General features: G+C 43.1%; 1 protein-coding gene and 2 long non-coding RNA genes across 3 annotated transcripts; 2 read left to right on the forward strand and 1 right to left on the reverse strand.

Moving 5' to 3' along the window:
* The first annotated feature begins 16 nt into the window (after window positions 1-16).
* Window positions 17-2,656, forward strand: LOC113068148 (uncharacterized). Its single transcript, XR_003279484.1, has 3 exons — window positions 17-115; window positions 406-992; window positions 2,512-2,656. It is a non-coding gene; the product is annotated as an uncharacterized LOC113068148 (long non-coding RNA).
* A 294-nt stretch (window positions 2,657-2,950) lies between these two features.
* LOC113068152 (uncharacterized) lies at window positions 2,951-13,977 on the forward strand. Its single transcript, XR_003279485.1, has 2 exons — window positions 2,951-3,896; window positions 12,522-13,977. It is a non-coding gene; the product is annotated as an uncharacterized LOC113068152 (long non-coding RNA).
* On the reverse strand, window positions 13,127-20,340 carry cdk4 (cyclin dependent kinase 4). The gene is made up of 8 exons (XM_026240798.1): window positions 20,101-20,340; window positions 18,999-19,219; window positions 18,227-18,362; window positions 17,337-17,504; window positions 17,148-17,257; window positions 16,437-16,487; window positions 16,105-16,240; window positions 13,127-14,753 (listed from the first exon to the last, which is right to left on the reverse strand). The coding sequence occupies exons 2-8, from the start codon at window positions 19,214-19,216 to the stop codon at window positions 14,679-14,681; spliced, it is 894 nt and encodes a 297-aa protein (XP_026096583.1). The 5' UTR covers window positions 19,217-19,219; window positions 20,101-20,340; the 3' UTR covers window positions 13,127-14,678.
* Between the last annotated feature and the right edge of the window lie 1,290 nt (window positions 20,341-21,630).

Consider the following 21,630-nt stretch of genomic DNA (forward strand, 5'->3'; position numbering starts at 1 on the left):
GCGTAGCAAAAAAAAAAAAAAAAAAGAGAGAAAGAGCAAGAGAGAGAGAGAGAGAGAGAGAGAGAAGCGCAGCAGCAAACCAGAGGATCGAGCGATCATGCAGCACATCCCACAGGTAAAAACAGACATAAAAACGAACACTATTAATTATTATATGTATTTTGTTTTCCCTTTGCCTTATAGCTACAATAGGCAAGAAAATAATAACAATATTTAATGTACTAACCAGCAGGGGTCAGGGATGTGCTGTTGTGGGCCATTTGACCCTAGGCCTGGTCCATTTACCATTTACCATTTGTTCATCTTACTCAATCCTATTCCATTATCATTTATAGCACAATTGTTTATACTCTTATTTATTTCCATTTTTTTAATCTGTCTGTTGTTGTCTCCGTCTACTGGAAGCTTATGTCACTAGAACTCAGCACTCACACATCTGGACAAAAAGGACTCATACGTCAGAATGCTCTTCATAAATTTCAGTTCAGCATTCAACGCATTCATCCCTCAACAGCAATGGCAGCAACAGATCCAGCACCATCACACTGAACACTGGGGTCCCCCAAGGATGTGTGCTTAGCCCCCTCCTCTTCACTCTGCACACCCTCACACAACTCCAACCTCTTCATTAAGTTTGCGGATTACCAGGGGCAGTTCTAGAGGCGGGGCCACAGGGGCCCTGGTCCCTGCTGAAATCTGATTGGCCCCTGATTGGCCCCCGTTCCATCAATCGTTGACGAGAAGAGCAACCGGAGAATTCTTCACAACGATCACAGATGCAATTCCACCCCCAAACAATTGCCGGCACTCGGGGCAGTAATGTGTCGATGCAACTTGGGAGAAGAAGCAGAGGTCTTGGCTTTATATTATATTTGCCTGAAACTTTGGCTGTGAATGGCTTTGGCTTGAGCGATACCAGAACATTCTCAGACGTTATGCCAGTAGGGGGGAGAAAGAATCTATCTATCTATCCAACTTGAAGACAATTCTTGGTGAGTCACAAATCCTCCTGTTGGTTGTCATTAAAATATGAAAGGGTATTTAGCTGCTGCTTTCTCTTATTTTAGGTTTGTTAACTAAATTGTGGAAGGAGCACTGGAAGTACTGTCGAAGTCAAACAATAAACTTGTTAACCCTGTGACGTGTACGATCACACAGGTGTGATTAGAACTTTCAGTGCGTCACGTCATCAACTGCTGAATTTAAATCCGCTTTCGCGCTTTAGCTGGTGCAGAGACAGATCGGACGTGCTGAGCCCTTGTCATATTATCACAAATATTCAGAGTTTTCAAACATATAATGCTTATTTTAGGTTTAAGACATTTAAATAAACGTAAGTACTAGCAAAATCATACATTTACAGTTTGTAAAATACAGCCTGATGTCTATGAAAATGGCAATGATGATCCTTACAAATATAATCTGACTTAATGTGTTTATTGATATCATATACAGATTGTGTAGGTAACTAAAGTTTACTCTGTCCTTCTCCGAGTTTACCGGAGACCTACTTCAACATATTTCAGGAGTTGAGGATGATTGTGTGTGTTGTAAATCCCACAGCTCAGATTCAGCGCGAACTAACATGGCGGCGCCCATCACCCGGTATAGATCAACTAACACGGTTGATATAAAAGTGTTTAAGCTACCAAATATATTGACTTGCACATATTTCAGAATCGGAATATCAGATAGCTATATCATAATATAGTGAGCATGTTTGCAAATATTTTGAATTAAACAGGGAAAACTAAATAAAAGCTTTCCATGTTTCATACAGATCTATTTTGGCTGGAGTATTCTGTCTCTAGAGACTCTTTTTTTTGCAACCCTTGTTGCCACTTTTCGCTCCCAAATTCTCCAGTGTCTATATTCAGGTCAGAACCAGGGTTCTGTAATTGGGGAAAAAGCACTGTGCAGAAATGGTGGCTAGAGATTGTTGCAAATCAGAACATCGCTGAAGTGCTGTGTTTGCTTGAACACAGCTCAAATTAGTCATTGAAAAAAAGGGTTTAGGGTTTAGTTTCAATAAACAAAGAAGGGGGGGGGGGGGGGTTAGAGAGAACCAGATATATATCAAATATCAAAACCATTGCTCAGGTGCTGCTCTTAACAGCTGTTCAAAACATTTCTCAGCCTAGACACAGGGAATCTGAAGGCTCGGATAACCCAGGCAATTTCTTAGCCATCTTGGATGCAATTGCACAGCACGATTTATTAATTGAGAAACGCATGAATGCACATGGGAATGCAAAATACACCAGTAAGAACATTCAAAATGAAATGTTTGTGTGTGTGTGTGTGTGTGATGCATTGTGTCCTTTATGCACAGTATAAATGAAAATCATTAATAACTTTACTGGCTCATAATTTTTTATTAGAGTGTCTGAAAAAGGAATGACTGCCGAAATGTATTTGCACCGTACTGAATAAATTATTCTGTGTGCTTGAATGCACCCTGTACTTGGCCCCTGAATGTAACATGTGGCCCCTTAATGGCCCCTGTTACAGAAAAATCCTAGAACCGCCACTGCGGAGGACACGACTGTGGTGGGTCGTCTCATTAGCAACAAAGATGAGACAAACTACAGGAGCGAGGTGAGCCGCCTGTCCGGGTGGTGCAGTGACAACAATCTCTCTCTGAACATTGAGAAGACGAAGGAGATTGTTGTAGACTTCAGGAGAGCACATACTCAGCACGTTCCTCTGACCATCAATGGTGCGACTGTGGAGAGAGTGAGCAGAACCAAGTTCCTGGGTGTGCACATCACAGAGGACCTCTCCTGGACTGAAAACACAGCAGCACTGGCCAAGAAATCACAACAGCATCTCTACTTCCTCCGCAAACTGAGGAGAGCCAGAGCCCCGGCCCCCATCACATACACCTTCTACAGAGGCACCATCGAGAGCATCCTGATGAGTTGCATCACTGTGTGGTATGGCACCTGCCGAAAGACTCTGCAACGCATAGTGAGAGCAGCTGAGAAGATCATTGGTGTCTCTCTCCCCTCCCTCCAGCACATTTATGGAACCCGTCTCACTCACAAAGCCCTCTGCATCGCAGGTGATCCCACCCTCCCATCACAGCTTCTTCAGCTTGCTGCATCAGGTCGGAGACTGCAGAGTCTCCAGGCCAGGACCAGCAGACTGAAGGACAGCTTCATCCACCAGGCTGTCAGGAAGCTGATCTCGCTCCTGACCTTTCAGGGTTGGAGCTAAACTCTGCAGGACATTGGCACTCCTGGACCGTCACTGCTTACCAGTGGGATAAGTTATTTTGCACTACAATCATTTTATCTCCACTGTTTGTTAACATCACTGGTTTGCATCTGCCATGTGATGCTTTATTTAACTTTTTCTTTTCATTCCCCTTATTTGTATTGTTGTATTTTATATTTAATCTGTATCTATCTGTAAATGTATTCTCTGTTATTAGTATGCACCATATGTTATCATATACCATATGTTATGAGAATTCAAACATGTTATCTGTATGCACCAAGGGTTTGAGAGTAATGCAATTTTAATTCTCTGTATGTATGTGCTGTACGTGTGGAAGAACTAACAATAAAGCAGACTTGACTTGACTTGATAACAAGAGCTTGCAAATAAGGCAACATTCTTATACAATTATACATTATAAGGATATGAACTGATAATGTACATAAAAACAAACGTTTATGGAAGGAGCATAGCACCAAATGTTGGCCTCAGTCACACAACCAAGGGGGTGGGCACCTCAAAACACAATACAACACATCATCATTCATATTAATAATAATAATAATCAGTATATTATTAATGAGACTTTCCACAATTTCAGAGTGTGCAAAGTTCTGTAATACAAAAAGGCTTGGTTCTACTCTGCTTTTACATTTTAAAAAAATGATGTTAATGTAGTAGGGCAGTCTAGGTACCGCCCTATTAAACGTGGTTTTCCACTGAATGACAGGTGTGACAGCTTATTGGCTGCTGCTCCGGGTGTATTTAAGGCGCAGTTTGTCACCTGGGTACGCATCGTATAATCATTGTGTGTGCGCGCAGCTCGCGGGAGGTATGTATCTTGCTGTTTGGCTAACGTTGCTGCTAGTGTCTGTGCACTATTTGAGTGTGTACATTGGTTTATAGCCAGGTTATGGTCACGATTGGTACGACGTTGCTGTTGGGTACCGGCTGTCCTTCACTCAAGTGTGTGCGTGCACTAGAACGCCTGTGTATTTGAAGTTCGCAGAGTACGGATAAAGCTGTGAGTAGCTGAACCTGTGTGTTTGACGATCTATTTCTGGGTATGTATATTTAGTCCTTTTGAGCATTATTGGGGTGGTGTCTTTATTTATTAACTTTTTTTTGTCCATTTTAGTGCCTCTGCTCGTGAGCACTTCGTTATTGTGGACTGCAGGGCAAATGCTCCTTAGACAGTGTCAAGACTGCACTGTTTTGTTCTGCTGCTATTTTTACGACTGTGACTGTATGTGATTATTATCATCCGCTCCTGCTGGTGGCTTAGGTGGAGGGTGGCTAGTCCGAGCTGTCATTTAAGGCAGGATGTACCCTTAACGGTGCCTGCTTCGTTTCATCAGTTGCCACCAGCAACGTGTTTGTTTGGTTTAATGTTGATTTGAGTTTCTTTTTTTTTCTTTTTGCTGAAAGCTCCTTTCAGCTTTAAGTTGTTAACTTGTGTTTTTTTTGTATTTTCTGTGATTTTAATTTGAAGTCTGCTGTTTTCAATTGTGTTGTTTGCTTTATTTATTTTTGGTTTTTTTCTCTTTAACAACTTGCTGCTTTATGGCATGTCTAGGTTCATGAGCTTTTGGTATGAACCTAGTTGAGTATCTCCATCTCTTTGACCCTTGTGGCCAGTGAATTGTCCATTGTTGTTCCCCTTTGTGGTGTGAACTTATTCTATTGCAAGTTGTTAGACTGAATGTGAGTTAAACTAATTGTGTTTTTTTACATTTCCCTTTTTTTTGTTTATTTCAGGAGTTGAAGGCCCCCAGTGAGGGAAGCTAGCTGTCTTGGCCCTGTGGTGGTGGTGTTTCTTTCACCGTGTTTTTGCCATTGATATTTGTGTCTCCCTCACTTAGTGTGTGGTGTGGCGTGAGTGTTTGTGTGGGGCGTATTTGGGTGAGTGGTGTGTCTTCGGGTACTCTCTGTTCAGCTAGCTGCCCTACTGGTAAACCTCAGCCGGAAAGTTTTTTGTTCCTTTTCTTTTTGTTTGGTTAATCTACATTTTAATTAATTATTGTGAAATAAAGGCATTGTTGTATTTATATCCACGTCTCTGGTGTTCAGTGGTAACGAACCTGTGTGCTATTTTGGGTATAAATTTCCCCGTTCACTGAAACGGGGTGGCGTAGTCTGCTCTAATTTTAATTGTATATCAGTGTCAGTTTTTGCCCTTCACCGCCCCGTCACACTTTGGCGTAGTCGGCAGGGTGTTCCACATTTGACCAAGACGTGGGTGTACATACAGTTGTTTTTTTTTTTTTTGTCTTTCTTTATTCTCCTGTTTGAGTATTGCAGGAGTGATCTCTCCTTTGTGAGGTGTGGCAGCAGAACAGCAGTGCACGTCTTGTATTAAACCCAGCCCTGATCGCGGGCCTATTTTCATCTTTCACTGGTAAGTGCTTCTGCAGTTAGAGTATGGAAGAGGAATTACAAGAATTAAGGGATATGATTGCCCAGTTAAGAGCAGACAATGAGAGGTTGCGTCAGGAGCGCATTTCTGTGCCCCTAGGTCCCAGTGACTCCTCTGCTCCTGTTCCTGGGCCATCCATTCCATCACAACCCAGTAATGTTGATGTTATTAGACCAGAACGATTTGTTTTCGTACCACGAGACCGAAAGTGCCCAAAATTTAATGGCAGGGTCGGGCTTAGTATTGAAGAGTGGGTTGAGGAGGCCCAGGCTTGTATGCGTGTCCGTTACCTTTCCGATACAGATAAGGCGTTTTATTTATTTGACCACTTAGAAGGGGAGGCAAGGGAAGAGATAAAGTACCGCCCAGAAGTAGAACGTAAAGACCCAGATCAAATTATTTCGGCTTTGCGGGAATTGTATGGTTGCTCGCAGTCGTATGTTTCTTTGCAGGAGGCCTTTTTCTCAAGAAAGCAGCAGGAGGGTGAGAGCCTGTTGGAGTTCTCCCTTGTCCTGATGGGTCTCCTTGAGCAAGTGAAACAACGATCACCTCATGGTATGCCAAATTCACATGTTTTACTACGGGACCAATTCGTTGAACATGTTTTTGATAGCGCCCTCCGTCGTGAATTAAAGCAGTTGATACGTCGTCAACCTACGTTAACTTTGCTGGAGGTGCGTAGCGAAGCCCTTAGATGGGAGCGGGAGGGTATGCCAGGAAGCACAAGGGCCCGAAGTCATTCTGTTCCATCAGCTCATGGGATTCAATATGGGGTGCAAGGGGACCCATTTGTTGGGGTGAGTAGGTCACCTGGGAATTCGGAGTTGGCCGAGTTGAGGGATATGCTTAAAGGCCAGCAAGCACAGTTGACTAAACTTACACAAAGTTTTGCCCGTTTACAAGCTCCTCCGTTGCGGGGTCAATCTTCCCGTCAGGGACTAGTTATCTGTAGAAGGTGCCAAAAGCCTGGTCATTTTGCCAGAGATTGCGACGAGGAACGTGTCCCTTCTCGCCCTCAGCTCCCCTCACACTCCATCCCGCTAAGAACTGGAGTTAGACAGCCTAGCCCATCAGCAACGTCGGAAAACTAGCCCCCACCGTGCTTCAGGGCCATAGCACGGGTGGGGAGGTAACTGGCTCAAACATCTTAAATATGTCGCATTTAATGTCGTCATGCCCACACCTTGATGTTTTAATTGGCGGAGTTCGAGTGCCCTCTCTGGTTGATACTGGTTCAATGGTAACTACAATTACTGAGAGTTGTTTTCGGAAACATTTCGAACCATGGGGGCAGGATCGACTTAAATCGTGCCAGTGGTTGCAGCTTAGAGCTGCTAATGGTCTTTCAATCCCCTATATTGGTTATATGGAATTGAGCATTGAATTGTGTGGTCAAGTGATTACAGGATGTGGTGTGCTTGTTGTACGGGATCCTCCTGGTGGCTTGTGTACAAGGGTCCCAGGTGTTCTGGGAATGAATGTTCTCAGTCGATGCTACCAGGGGCTTTTTGGACAGCATGGACCGGCCCTGTTTGATTCACTTTCAACCATAGATGTCCCAAATTCTGTTTTTCAGGCACTGCAATATTGCCGTCGAGTTGATAATCAGTCTCCTGTGGTACGTTCAGGAAGAGTTAGAGTGCGAGGGCGGAGACCATGTCGTATCCCAGGTGGCATGGTGAAGTTTGTGGCAGCAACTTGTTCCGAACAATATGTCAAGAGCACTGTTCTTTTTGAACCCCCAGAGTCTGGGTTGCCAGCTGGTCTGTTGGCTTCTCCTGTACTGGTGCAGGTTACACGAGGTACTGTTTATTTACCTGTAGTAAATGTGGGAACCACTGATGTGTTTCTCTATGCTAACACTGTCCTTGGTACACTAAATCATGTTTGTGTGGTTAGTTTGCCATCAGGAGTTAGTGAGGTCCGGTCTGTAGCGGCCACCGTGGGCTCCCCAGATTGTGAAGTGATCTCCGGTGTTAAAGAACAAATTGATGCACTCGACTTGTCGGTGTTGTCAGAAGCAGAACAGGGTCAGGTAAGGGACCTGCTTTACCGGTTCCAGTCTGTGTTTTCCACTCATGAGGGTGATTTAGGATGTACCGGCTTGATCTCACATGACATTCCCCTGCTAGATAGTGTTCCCATCCGGCAGCGGTATAGGCGTATACCTCCTTCAGAATACGAAGTGGTGAAGTCTCACATCAATCAGCTGTTGGAGGCTAACGTTATAAGGGAGAGCTGTAGCCCATATGCATCCCCAATTGTCCTTGTTAAAAAGAAAGACGGTAGTCTGCGGATGTGCGTAGACTACCGTCAGTTGAACGCAAAGACCCGGAAGGACGCCTTTCCTTTGCCACGCATCGAGGAGTCGTTGGACTCTTTGACGGGGGCCTGCTGGTTTTCCACTATGGACTTGGCTAGTGGGTACAATCAGGTCCCCGTCACTGAGAGAGACAAGCCCAAGACCGCATTTTGCACTCCTTTCGGATTGTTCGAATGGAACCGCATGCCCTTTGGGCTTTGCAACGCCCCAAGCACCTTCCAGCGTCTAATGGAACGGATGTTTGGGGACCAGCAGTGTAGGTCTTTACTTCTGTACCTCGATGACATCATAGTCTTCTCTTCCTCGGTGTCGCAGCAGTTAGAGCGGTTGGAGGTAGTTCTAAGTCGTCTAGAACATGAGGGTCTGAAGGCTAAATTGGGTAAATGTGCATTTTTCCAACGTGAAGTAAAGTATTTGGGACATGTTATTTCGTCTCAGGGAGTATCCACGGACCCCAGTAAAATTGAGGCTGTAGTTAACTGGCAACGACCCACCAGTGTGCAGGAGTTGCGTTCATTTTTAGGCTTTGCAAGCTATTATCGCCGCTTTGTCGAGGGGTTCGCAAAATTGGCAGCCCCTCTGCACAAGTTGGTAGCTGAATGGGCTGCTGCTAGGCCTAAAGCAAGAACTGGGCAGGGTTTCTCTAGCGCCTGGACTGAGCAGTACCAGCAGTGCTTTGATGAGCTGAAGAGGAGGCTTACTTCTGCCCCAGTACTCGCCTATGCCAACTTTTCCCTGCCTTTTATCTTGGAGGTAGACGCTAGCCATGGTGGCTTAGGAGCTGTTCTCTCACAGGAACAGGGAGGTAAGGTACGGCCAATTTCTTATGCTAGCCGCAGTCTTAGGCCCACTGAGCGCAACATGTCCAACTACAGCTCCATGAAGCTGGAGTTTTTGGCGCTCAAGTGGGCCTTGACTGAGAAATTTAGGGAGTACTTGTTAGGGCAGAAGTGCATTGTGTACACGGACAACAACCCTCTCAGCCATCTGACCACTGCAAAGCTTGGGGCTACAGAGCAGCGCTGGGCTGCTCAGCTTGCAGCGTTTGATTTTAATATCCGGTATCGGTCAGGGAGGAGTAACCGGAATGCTGATGCCCTTTCCAGACAGGACCCTGCTAGTCATAGTGAGGTGAGAGGTTTGTTACCCGGGACGGAGATTCCAGAGGTCCTGGCACAAGCATCAGGGGCAGATCTAGTGATGCAGGCTACCCAAGCTGTCGTTTCTGTTTTTCCTAGTCTGGTGGGTGACATGAAGGCATTGCAGGAGGCAGATTCGGTGATTGGGGAGATTTTGGTGTTCTGGAGACTGGGAATACTCCCCAGTTTTGAGGAGCGACGCCAGCTGTCCAAAGCTGCCCTAGTCCTACTGCGTCAGTGGGATCGATTGCTGGATAAAGAAGGGGTTCTGCACCGGCGTGTGTTTCGTTCTAACGGTGGTGAAGAAATTCTCCAGGTAGTTTTGCCAGCTGTTTTGCGTAAGGAAGTTTTGACTCAAGTGCACCAGGGGCATGGGCACCAAGGGGTCGAACGGACCACTGAGCTAGTGCAACAGCGTTACTATTGGCCAGGACTGACATCCGATGTAGCCCAGTGGTGTCGGGAGTGCGAAAGGTGTCAGGTCGCCAAGGATACGCAGCCGGTAGCCCGCAGTTTCATGGGTCATCTGTTGGCCTCTAGGCCAAATGAGATCTTGGCCATTGATTTTACACTGCTGGAACCATCTCGCTCAGGGTTGGAAAATGTCTTGGTAATGACCGATGTCTTCACAAAATACACCCTGGCGGTCCCCACTCGGGATCAGCGTGCTGAGACGGTGGCTCGCACGTTGGTGGTGGAGTGGTTCTATAAGTTTGGTGTCCCTGGACGCATTCATTCTGATCAGGGCCGCAGCTTTGAGTCTTCTTTAATACAACAGCTCTGTAGTCTCTATCAGATTGAGAAGTCCCGCACTACCCCATACCACCCAGCAGGTAATGGGCAGTGTGAACGTTTTAACAGGACGCTGCATAATCTCCTGCGCACTTTACCGCTCTCTCGGAAGGCAGATTGGGTCTCTGCTCTCCCTCAGGTACTCTTTTGCTATAACACTACACCTCATCAAGCGACTGGTGAGTCACCTTATTTTCTGATGTTTGGGCAAGAACCAAGGCTCCCTATAGATTTTCTGTTGGGCAGAAGCCAAGAGATGTTGTCTGGTGGTGTGAATGAGTGGGTGTTGGAGCACCAAACCAGGTTACAGGTGGCCTTTGAGGGGGCTCGAGAACATTTGAAGGTGACGGCCGAGCGTCGCAAGAAGCAGCACGACCGGCAAGTACGTGATGAACCATTGGGGGAGGGTCAGTTGGTTTACCTTCGCGATTATGGTGTGAGAGGGCGCCATAAGATCCAGGACCTGTGGAGCCCAGTGGTGTATCAGGTAGTGAGAGCACCTCCGGCAGGTGGGTCAGTGTACACAATTGCACCAGTAGAGAACTTGAGTAAGGTAAAACGGGTTCACCGCTCTTTGTTGAAGACCCGTGTACGAAGAGATCCCCCTGTTATTCCTGCCGATGATCCTGGGGTAGTTGAGGTACCACCATCGGAGGGCTCCCCATTGGAGGAGGTTGATCTGTGGGTTTTGGTACCTGGAACTCCACAGGGGGTTGGTGGGCTAACACTAAGGGACCCAGTGCCTTCACCTGCCCTTGTTACTCGATGTCTAACTGAAAATATTGACTCTATAGCTCCAGCGGCTCCTGGACCACCTGGTGTGGTGCCTCCAGATTTAGAGTCAGTAAGGGAACCTTCACCTGTAGATCAGCCTGGTAATAGTGGGCTTGCCTTGCGGCGGACGAGGCGAGTGAACGCCGGTCATCATTCTAATCGACACCACCTCCCTCATGCAGTGGAAGCAGGGAGGGGTGGTGTTTCCATGGTAGCTCCTGCGTCTAATGCTGTTTCTGCCCTTTTCAGGCCCTGGCACTAAGTCATTCCCTGGCCATTGTGGGGTTTTGTCCATCGTCGGGGCGACGTTGCAAGAGTTAGGGGTAGATTGTAGTAGGGCAGTCTAGGTACCGCCCTATTAAACGTGGTTTTCCACTGAATGACAGGTGTGACAGCTTATTGGCTGCTGCTCCGGGTGTATTTAAGGCGCAGTTTGTCACCTGGGTACGCATCGTATAATCATTGTGTGTGCGCGCAGCTCGCGGGAGGTATGTATCTTGCTGTTTGGCTAACGTTGCTGCTAGTGTCTGTGCACTATTTGAGTGTGTACATTGGTTTATAGCCAGGTTATGGTCACGATTGGTACGACGTTGCTGTTGGGTACCGGCTGTCCTTCACTCAAGTGTGTGCGTGCACTAGAACGCCTGTGTATTTGAAGTTCGCAGAGTACGGATAAAGCTGTGAGTAGCTGAACCTGTGTGTTTGACGATCTATTTCTGGGTATGTATATTTAGTCCTTTTGAGCATTATTGGGGTGGTGTCTTTATTTATTAACTTTTTTTTGTCCATTTTAGTGCCTCTGCTCGTGAGCACTTCGTTATTGTGGACTGCAGGGCAAATGCTCCTTAGACAGTGTCAAGACTGCACTGTTTTGTTCTGCTGCTATTTTTACGACTGTGACTGTATGTGATTATTATCATCCGCTCCTGCTGGTGGCTTAGGTGGAGGGTGGCTAGTCCGAGCTGTCATTTAAGGCAGGATGTACCCTTAACGGTGCCTGCTTCGTTTCATCAGTTGCCACCAGCAACGTGTTTGTTTGGTTTAATGTTGATTTGAGTTTCTTTTTTTTTCTTTTTGCTGAAAGCTCCTTTCAGCTTTAAGTTGTTAACTTGTGTTTTTTTTGTATTTTCTGTGATTTTAATTTGAAGTCTGCTGTTTTCAATTGTGTTGTTTGCTTTATTTATTTTTGGTTTTTTTCTCTTTAACAACTTGCTGCTTTATGGCATGTCTAGGTTCATGAGCTTTTGGTATGAACCTAGTTGAGTATCTCCATCTCTTTGACCCTTGTGGCCAGTGAATTGTCCATTGTTGTTCCCCTTTGTGGTGTGAACTTATTCTATTGCAAGTTGTTAGACTGAATGTGAGTTAAACTAATTGTGTTTTTTTACATTTCCCTTTTTTTTGTTTATTTCAGGAGTTGAAGGCCCCCAGTGAGGGAAGCTAGCTGTCTTGGCCCTGTGGTGGTGGTGTTTCTTTCACCGTGTTTTTGCCATTGATATTTGTGTCTCCCTCACTTAGTGTGTGGTGTGGCGTGAGTGTTTGTGTGGGGCGTATTTGGGTGAGTGGTGTGTCTTCGGGTACTCTCTGTTCAGCTAGCTGCCCTACTGGTAAACCTCAGCCGGAAAGTTTTTTGTTCCTTTTCTTTTTGTTTGGTTAATCTACATTTTAATTAATTATTGTGAAATAAAGGCATTGTTGTATTTATATCCACGTCTCTGGTGTTCAGTGGTAACGAACCTGTGTGCTATTTTGGGTATAAATTTCCCCGTTCACTGAAACGGGGTGGCGTAGTCTGCTCTAATTTTAATTGTATATCAGTGTCAGTTTTTGCCCTTCACCGCCCCGTCACATTAAGTAAAAGTTTAATAATATTACCGTCTCAAGTCTATTGTTTCTGTGATTTAGAAAACATTCCGAGATATAATACAGCCCAAAGGGAGATTGAGCGCCCTCTTGAGGAAGAGACCATATAGCACATGACATCATCATCTATCCTCAAAGGCATGTATGGGACAGACTGGCTTGTTAGTAGTTATGAATCAAGGCCATGGCATTACAGTCCCAGAAGTATCTATGCATACAGCAATGCAGACATTTAAAGGACCTTGATTTATTGCATGCATAAGGTACAAGCATGGATGGACCCAGGGGCACCGCTATGGTTTCTGGGCCCCATCAGTAAAAATCACATCCCATGGGGAAGATACATTGGACCCCTTCTCTGATCAGGATACTTTCAATGGAAGGATAGAAACTTCATTAAAAAAAAATTCATTGGTTTCCAAAATTAACTGAAGTCTGGTTTTGGAATGACATGAGGGTGAGTAAATGATGACACGAGAATATCAGAGAAAACAGACTGAACTAAATAGAAAGGCTGTGACTCGACTCCAAAATAACTTGGCGTCAATGCAAAAAATATTCCTTGTTATATATAAAATAAAATATAAAACATATTGCAACATAAAATGACATTTTAATAAAATGTAGACTTTTACAAACAGCCAAGAACAACATACAACGCAATCGCTCGGTTAATTACAGTGAGTTAACAGTGATGGGTTTTCTGCTGGGACTATCTCCACGATTAAAGACATTATTAGAGCAGTATGGAGGGGGGGGGGGGGGGTCTGGCCAGAAACGTTTCCTCTGCAGTAAAGACTGACTGTTTGCCGTCAGAAGCATCCTGGCACTACACTAGTAACGCCGATGACATGGGTTTGATTCTCAGGGAACACAAGAATCCCTGAATACAGGTGGCTTTGAATGAAAGCATCTACAAATGAGGGATGGGAGCAGGCAGCACACATTAATCAACATGATACAGATCTGTTAAGACATACGGTTATCTCTGATGACCTGGGAGGAAGATTGGGCTTTCAGCAGCACAGCAATCCAAATAATAAGAAAACATGATGCTGTAAAACAGAGACTGACAGCAATATAAGACATGAAGTCAACTACATAAACTCCCCACAAACAAACATGCCGCATTACAACCTATTTCATTCAATTCAGCAGCTTTATTATATCACCATATTACATCTATACAGTTAGATGTTAATGTATGATTAAATTAAAAACAAATTATATCCACACAGATTAATAAACAAAATCATTTTATTTCAAATGAATCTGAAAAGTGGGGAATGGCTTCTCTGATTCTAATGGCAGTTTTGTTTTGTGTCATGATTCTGATCACTAATCAGTGCGTGTTAGGGGCCATTTATCGGGTTCAGCTATTTTGTCTGGTGGAAACATACTGAGGGGCAGTGAAATCAGCACACTGATGCTGGACACACACACACACACACACACACCAGAAATGAAATGCAGCGTCATAGCACCTGCAAATGATAATGTTCCACTGACCCTCACTCAATATACTGTTAAGGCAGAGAAATATGACACTTAATCCATGACACTCATCCTATACAACACTGAAAACACTCACTCACAGACGCACATGATTAAAAACACAGACAGGTATGGTGACTGTTCAGTCCTTAAGTATGTGATGCAATAGAGCTGGGGGAAGAAATCGATTCTGAGATTCTTTCTTCTGAGATTGTGATTCTTTCTCGAGTCGAATCTTAGTTTTGAACAGCAGATGGCGCTGCATGATTTAGAAACAGCCGTACTCTGCTCGTTTCCAAATCCTTACACACATTTGAAGCTAAAATAATCATTCATTAAATTTGAAAAGGTTGAAGCGGATTACAAAGGTGTTCACAATGGGCTGTTTTCATTAATCTGGCATCATAACAGCACTCCGAGACTCAGCCGAACGCACAAGCACTCTTCAGCATGAGAATTCAAGTGTGTGGACAAAAACTAGAGTAGATCGCCATCTGCTGTTCAAATAGAAGCTCAGAACCGATTCCAGAGAGAATAGCGATGCATTCGGAAAACTCAGAATCGATTCTGCATCAATTTATCACCACAGTCCTATGGTGGAAAAACACTCTTCATGGTCCAGGCTAGGTTTGTGACCTCAAACTGAATAAAGCACTCATTCGGTAAAGAATGGATGTTCCAAAGCATTCAGCGCAGAGATTCGTTTCAACGGGTCAAACGTCAGCATTTCCTGTTCAGACAGAGGAAGAGGAGAGTCAACACAACGGTGTTCATTTAGTTTGTTTAGTTATTAAGTGTAGAACCCAGTCAAAACAAACATTCAAATTATTTCTATTTAGTATCACTAGAGGTCATATTAACTGAATACTGAAGGCTGTCCATCCCTTTGAGAGATTACACTGAGGCTGTTGTGACTTGTAACTGTAATTCTCACACCTGTCCAGTTGGTGGCAGCAGGGGTCTACAGCGATCTATCACGCCACATTAAAGAGCGCCAAAACAATATTTATTGATTTAATTTCCTAATAATATGGACATACTTTGAAATCAGAGACTGAATTTTTCATATCAAAAGTAACAATGCACAAAGCTTAGCCTACTGTGATTAGCTGGATGGGGCGCGCTATATGTACTGTGCATTCATCAACAGAAAACAGAATCGACTGGGATTTAAGAATCGACATTGGTTCATAAAAATGAGAATCTATTAAAATCGAGAAATCTAGAATTATTATATATATATCTATATAGCATATTTTGTTGTTTTTAGTGGCATCTGCGGTCACTGTTCCTTTATAAATAAATGCATTAGTCTACCTTATTATTAAAAATGAAAATGTGAATAAAAATGACGGGTAATAATAGATTATGACAGATTTTTATGTCCCTGTCTGTCAAAATGATGGACAATGTTAAAGTCTAACACAACCTCTTATACTACTATAGTTTTTGACTATTATATTTTGATATTTTAATCTTAATTTCAATGTTTTAGTCATTTAGTTTTTATTATTTGTAGTTAATTAATATAGTTAAAATCAAACTGGAAACTAGCTGACATAATTATATTTATATATATATATATATATCGTTTTTTTTTCCAGTTCAGTTCTACTTCATTTATTTTAAATAATAAAAACATTTTTATGGACGATGTTAATATTATTATTAACCCAGATTCAAAAGAGATTTTAAGTAAGAATCTGAGAATATATTCGATTTCTTTGACCCATAATAATAATCTAGCTTTTAAGGGCCGTGTCATAGTCAACGCATCTGTACGCATACGTGTCCCCGAGGCTACGCATCGTTACGCTTCGGCCGCCATTATGCGTTGGTGCATAGCCAAATGTGTCGTCCTAGTTTTTGATACGCGACGAGCCGATTCACGCAATACTATGCGTTGTTGGTGGGGGCGACATTGCAAGTATTGACTATGAAAAAAGACTATGAAAGGGAGCGCGTCGCTCGCGTTGCTTGCCCGCGTTGACTATGAAACGGCCCTAACAGTTTTACAGATCCTTTTTTTTACTCTGGTAAAATTGTAGCTGTATGTGAAGTGACAGTGAATGTAAACGCACCAATAAGAGCTCCGCCCCCTTCTCGCTGATCTCAGGAACGCAGTCTGTGATTGGCTGAGGGGTTTGAGGGCTGAAGTTCTGCCGGGAAAGAGTGACATCAGTGGGCCACTCGTCCTCAGCCGGCAGGCCGATCACCCTGTCAGTCAACACCAGTGTTAATCACACAAAGAAACGAAATACACACTCACTGGACAAGAGTCTCTATGAGCTTTATGTCGACTCAGTGGTTCAGGCTCATAAAGTGCTCGGACACATCATGTAGAGATGATGATGTGCCGTGACATGTACTGTGCTGCTCTCTCAAACGTGAGCGTGTGTGTGTTTTTACGTACGCAAAGATCTTGCCCAGCTGGTCCACCTCTGAATCTCCACAAAAGAGAGGTCTGAAAGACGAGACGTCACATTACAATCATTAATGAACAGTCAATCAATAATGAGCCAATCAACAGACCTGATGGGAATATAGAGCCATTAATCAATGGTTAATAACAGCTTTCGTTCTGAGTGGGTGAGACACATTGAAAGCTGCTCAGAAACATGATATACTGCTGAGTAGTATATAATCTGCCATTGTATATTACAAATATTGTTGGCTTTCTGATGAATGTTATAGCTATGGATAAAAGCGTCTGATAAATGTAAATGTATCTGTACATACTCGAAATAAATCATGCATTTCAGATTCTTTTACTTATTTAACAGGCTAACGCAAAATGGTAACTACAAGTTTTAAATATTCAAGACACGTTTTATTTAATATACTGACATTGGTTTGCAGTACTATACTAATATACAAGAATTACAGGTCGACTCATACTGAATTTAGCTGAATTTATAAGTGAATATGAATAATGAATTTGCTTCATTAATCAAGTGAATTCTTATGAAAAGGTTCATCGTTTACTGGACACTGGTAAAGCAGCATCTCTAAGAGCTTTTAAAAAAAAGAAAAGCCTAATTTTGATGAGCACTAATAGGACACTCAGTAGTAATTGACAGCCTCATTAACTCTAAACTGCACACACAGTCGCTGTCGGACTCACTTGCGTCTGAACATCTCAGCAAAGATGCAGCCGGTGCTCCAGATGTCCAGCGGCGTGGCGTACGATGTCTGGAGCAGCACCTCAGGAGAGCGATACCACAGCGTCACCACCTGAGCGGCGAGAGAGGACAGCGTCAGATGTGTTTCACTGCGGCACGCTTTGGACTCCAGAGCAAGCATTTCATCTCACCACCGGTGTGAGCGCCATGTGGCAGCTGTAGATGCGCGCCAGCCCGAAGTCAGCCAGCTTCACCTGCCCTCTGCTGGTCACCAGGATGTTCTCCGGCTTCAGGTCCCGGTGGAGAACTCGGTTCGAGTGCAGGAACGCCAGACCACACAGCAGCTGCTGCATCAGATCCTGCAGCACACGCATACACAATGCTTCATGTGTAATTAATATTATTCACTGCAGCATGTATGTATCAGAGGGTTAGGGTTTGGTTGAAATGTCAGTGCACTTGAAGTGAACTTGGTAGCAAGGTAACGAATTGGGTTAAGGTTAGGGGTAGGTTCAAGATTAGTGTTTAGTACTATGTGCATGTTTAACAAGAACGCTGAAATAAAAGTATTCATCTTTTTATTTTTCTTAACACCCCTACAGTCCAGTGCAATGCTTAGTTCAATAATGACTTAAAAAATATGTTTTTGTGGTAAAAACACGTCTTTATGGAGTCATGTCTGAACCAAGGACAATCGAGGCCATAGTTAGCTCAAGATGCTTTTGGGAAACGCACCCCTGGACAGTAACAACATTACATCCAGTAAATATTTGACACCACAAGAATGGAAAGAAGAGGTTTGGAGCATCTAAACTAGTGGAGGGAAGTCTTGTCTCAGTCTGAAAACTCTTTTGAAAGCGTGAACTTCCTTTACTGTGTATTTAACTAATTAAATCACTGAACCGCAAACAAACATTTGGACTATATCTATGCCAGTGTGTTACTACATGAAGCTTCAGATGAAGTCGGACACAATAAACATCTGGATCGGTATGGGATTCCTTTTTCCTCTTCACACAGTGTTCGCCGCTCTGTCCAACGACTCAGATGCACAGAGCGGTGAACATGTTGGTGATCTTACTCTGATGCGGTCGATGGGCAGTCCGGGTGCCGGCACTTTCTCCAGATACGTCCTGAGATCCTGATCCACGTGTTCAAACACCAGAGTCACTTTAGTTTCCTGGTCTGTTCTCAGTGTGGCGCACACGTCCATCAGCCTGGACACACACAAATCAAACGTGCCTGTTTGTATGCAGACAATAAGAATTTATTTTATATTGAAGGTATACCCCCCCCCCACCCCTAAAAAAAAAAACCTAAACATTTAGGCTATAATATTATAAATCTGGTTGGTTTGTATTGGTGATGTAATATCCAATGACCTGTCACTCAGGCGGCCACGTCCATAATTATGCAGAACTTTCAGGTTTAATATAGTGTAAACGGATGAGTTACAAAAAAATTATGCGCCCTCAGTTGTCATGAAGGCCAAAATTTGCTATATAGACCAAAACTAACATTTAACGGGAGTCTATGGGACGGACTCCCTTTTGGAGCCAGTGGCCCGTCGATGAATTACAGTTTTAGTCGCTTCTGTGCTGGTTTCACGAGAGAGAGAGAGCATCGAGCTGGAAAGAGTCCTACTCGCCTACATGATCAAATAATGATGAAGGAATAAGGTACCATTCAGTACTCGTCTGAGGCAATAAATACAATATCATCCACTCTGGATTTATTGTTTTAAACAATTAACATCACAGTAATTTGACTGAAGCCATAGTAAAATGTGAATCCGAATGTGGTTCCTGTTAAAGTTGGTGTGTGTGTGTGTGTGTGTGTGTGTGTTTCGGTACCTGACGATGTTGGGATGGTCGAACTGCTCGAGCCGTTTGAGCAGAGCCACCTCTCGCACCGTGGACACCGGGAGGCCGTCCTGATTGGTCTGCACTCTCACACTCTTCAGAGCCACAAACTGCCCGCTGTCTCGATCTCGAGCCTTGTAGACGGTCCCGTACGCCCCACCGCCGATCTCCGCCACCGGCTCGTACTGCACCGCGCTCTCCTGCGCCATCACCTGCAGCAAACCGCCGGACGGCACATAACACCCCGTGACACGCTGCTCAACTGCTGTACGACACACTTCAACTGGACACACTTTTCTTAAACTGGAGTCTGGGGAACCCCAACAAAGTTGATAATAAATTACATTATTGTGTTTCATTATGCTTTCTAAACACTGTTTTGAAAATGTCTGTGATTCTATAGAGAGAAAACGACAACAACAACGTGTTACACACATTACATGCACTTACTACTATAATAATAATAAATGATGCTTTATTGCATGCAAGTAACCCTTAATAGTAAGTAAACCACCTGAAGTTAATTTTACTCAGTACTAAATATATAATTACACTGTAACAAGGACACCTTAAAATGAAGTGTAACCAAAGTTTACACTTCATATATAAAGTTGAAACATTTTAATGTTTATAAAGGTTTTTTTTTTTTTTTTTTTTTTTTTGAGAGGGTATAGAATGAGAAAAGAGCTGCCATTGTATTTGAAGAAAGGGATCACTCAGTGGCTTTCTATAAAGTTTGCTAACTGTATAAGTGACCATTGTCCCGGACAGCTGGCTGGATACTTGTTTAACTGTCCAAAAAAAAAAAAAAACATGCATTTATCATGGTGTTTTATATTAGTGAATCTTTCAAGAAAAAAAACCCCAGCATACTGTTCGTACTGCTGTCTGAAGTACTGTGGTAAAGTTGAGCTGGGCCTGTAACAGTCGCAGGATGAGAGTGATGATGAGTCTCATCCGTTACAATATGACTTCTATAAGTCAATAACACGTCATCAGATCACATCCGCCGAGCTCGCGCGTCAACACTCGTGAACACGACATCAAACGAAACGCTATTGCGTGTAACAAACACTCAATGAAAGACACTCACCACGTTTCTCCTCGCGTGTAGAGCTAGTTAAACTAGTTTAGAAGAGTCAAGCGTCCATCTCCTCTACTCCCGTCAGTTTCCTCCGGTGCCGTGCTGTGTCCTGTAGTGTGTGTTGTTGAGTGGCGTGCTCAGCTGATATCTCATGAGTTTATTTCATCAAAGAGTGTGTTTGAAACTCTGGCCTGTTCTCAGTCCGTCTCCATTCACTTCCTGTCTGATCTCAGGGCGGAGCGAGTCAAGCGACAGGATCAGACCCTCACAACCAATCCCCTCACCTCTCTAAGCGTTAAACTTACCTCACTAACACACTTTAACCATTAACCTTAACTGAAGAACTATTTAACATAACTCAAACTTTAACTATTAAATGACTCCCTTTATAAACGTGCACAAAAGACTTTAGCAATAAACAGTTTACTCACATTTTAGACATAAAAATACTTGCACATACATGCAGTTCTTTATTTTTTTTCTCTACCCTGCATATGTAATATTTTTGTACTTTATCTTGGCTCGGAATTAAAATATATATTCCTTTACATTAAGATGAGTCATAAAATTAATGAAACTTCTATCATTTTAAGAGTAAGGAGTTTAAGAATGAAATCTGCTAACAGGGATAGTCCACCCGACCCAAAAATATGTCATGCCATTACAAATCTAGAAGATTTTTTTGTTCTTCTTGTAAACACAGATGAAGATATTTTTATGAGACCTGTCCCTTTGTTGAAAGCCTGTGTATCCAAAACACTGACATGTCAGAAAATTCATAAAGACATAGCAGCTTAACGTAATTCATATGAATCAAACGTTCAGTCCAATAATTAATGTAGGCTTTTATTCACATATAAACACTGATCAATGAACATACATACAGCTCATTTAATATAGTCAACAACATCTCAGAGAAGTCAGGAGACTTGGATTGAACTGCTTGATCCATCTCTTTATTACTGGATCACTTTTATAAACTTTTTGGAGTATCAGGGTTTTGTTTGAGTTTGAATCTCTCAGATTCCATTACAAATTTTGTAATTTGTGTTTCAGAAACGAATGAAGGTCCCTTGAGTTTTGAAGGATGAGTGAACAATGACAGAATTGTCACTTTTGAGTGAGCTGTCCCTTTAAGAGGCACTTCAGTGTCACAACTACATATGCAATGTATGCCACAAGTAAAAAATGCAAAGTAAACAAAATGGTTGGCTGAATACACCAGCAATGAGCCTGAAATATAACATGTGATATACGAAATACCCTATTTATTCATTATTTAATACACTGTAATGATTAGAAAATCAGTTGTTTATTAAATAAAGGAGACAGTCTGATATAATTTTCTCTATTTTTATTCACACCTTGACCAGTGCAAAAAAACTTCATTTGTACAATCAAAAAAAACCTACTTTAATTAGTTTTCTCACAAAATTTAATGCAGCATTCATAATTTGGAAAATATATGCATATTAATTTATAAATAGACCAGCAACATGCATGGGTGCATGCACCCAATGACCAGGGTGCACTTGGATT

Source organism: Carassius auratus, linkage group LG36F (genome assembly GCF_003368295.1).
Source record: "Carassius auratus strain Wakin linkage group LG36F, ASM336829v1, whole genome shotgun sequence".
Classification (NCBI taxonomy): domain Eukaryota; kingdom Metazoa; phylum Chordata; class Actinopteri; order Cypriniformes; family Cyprinidae; genus Carassius; species Carassius auratus.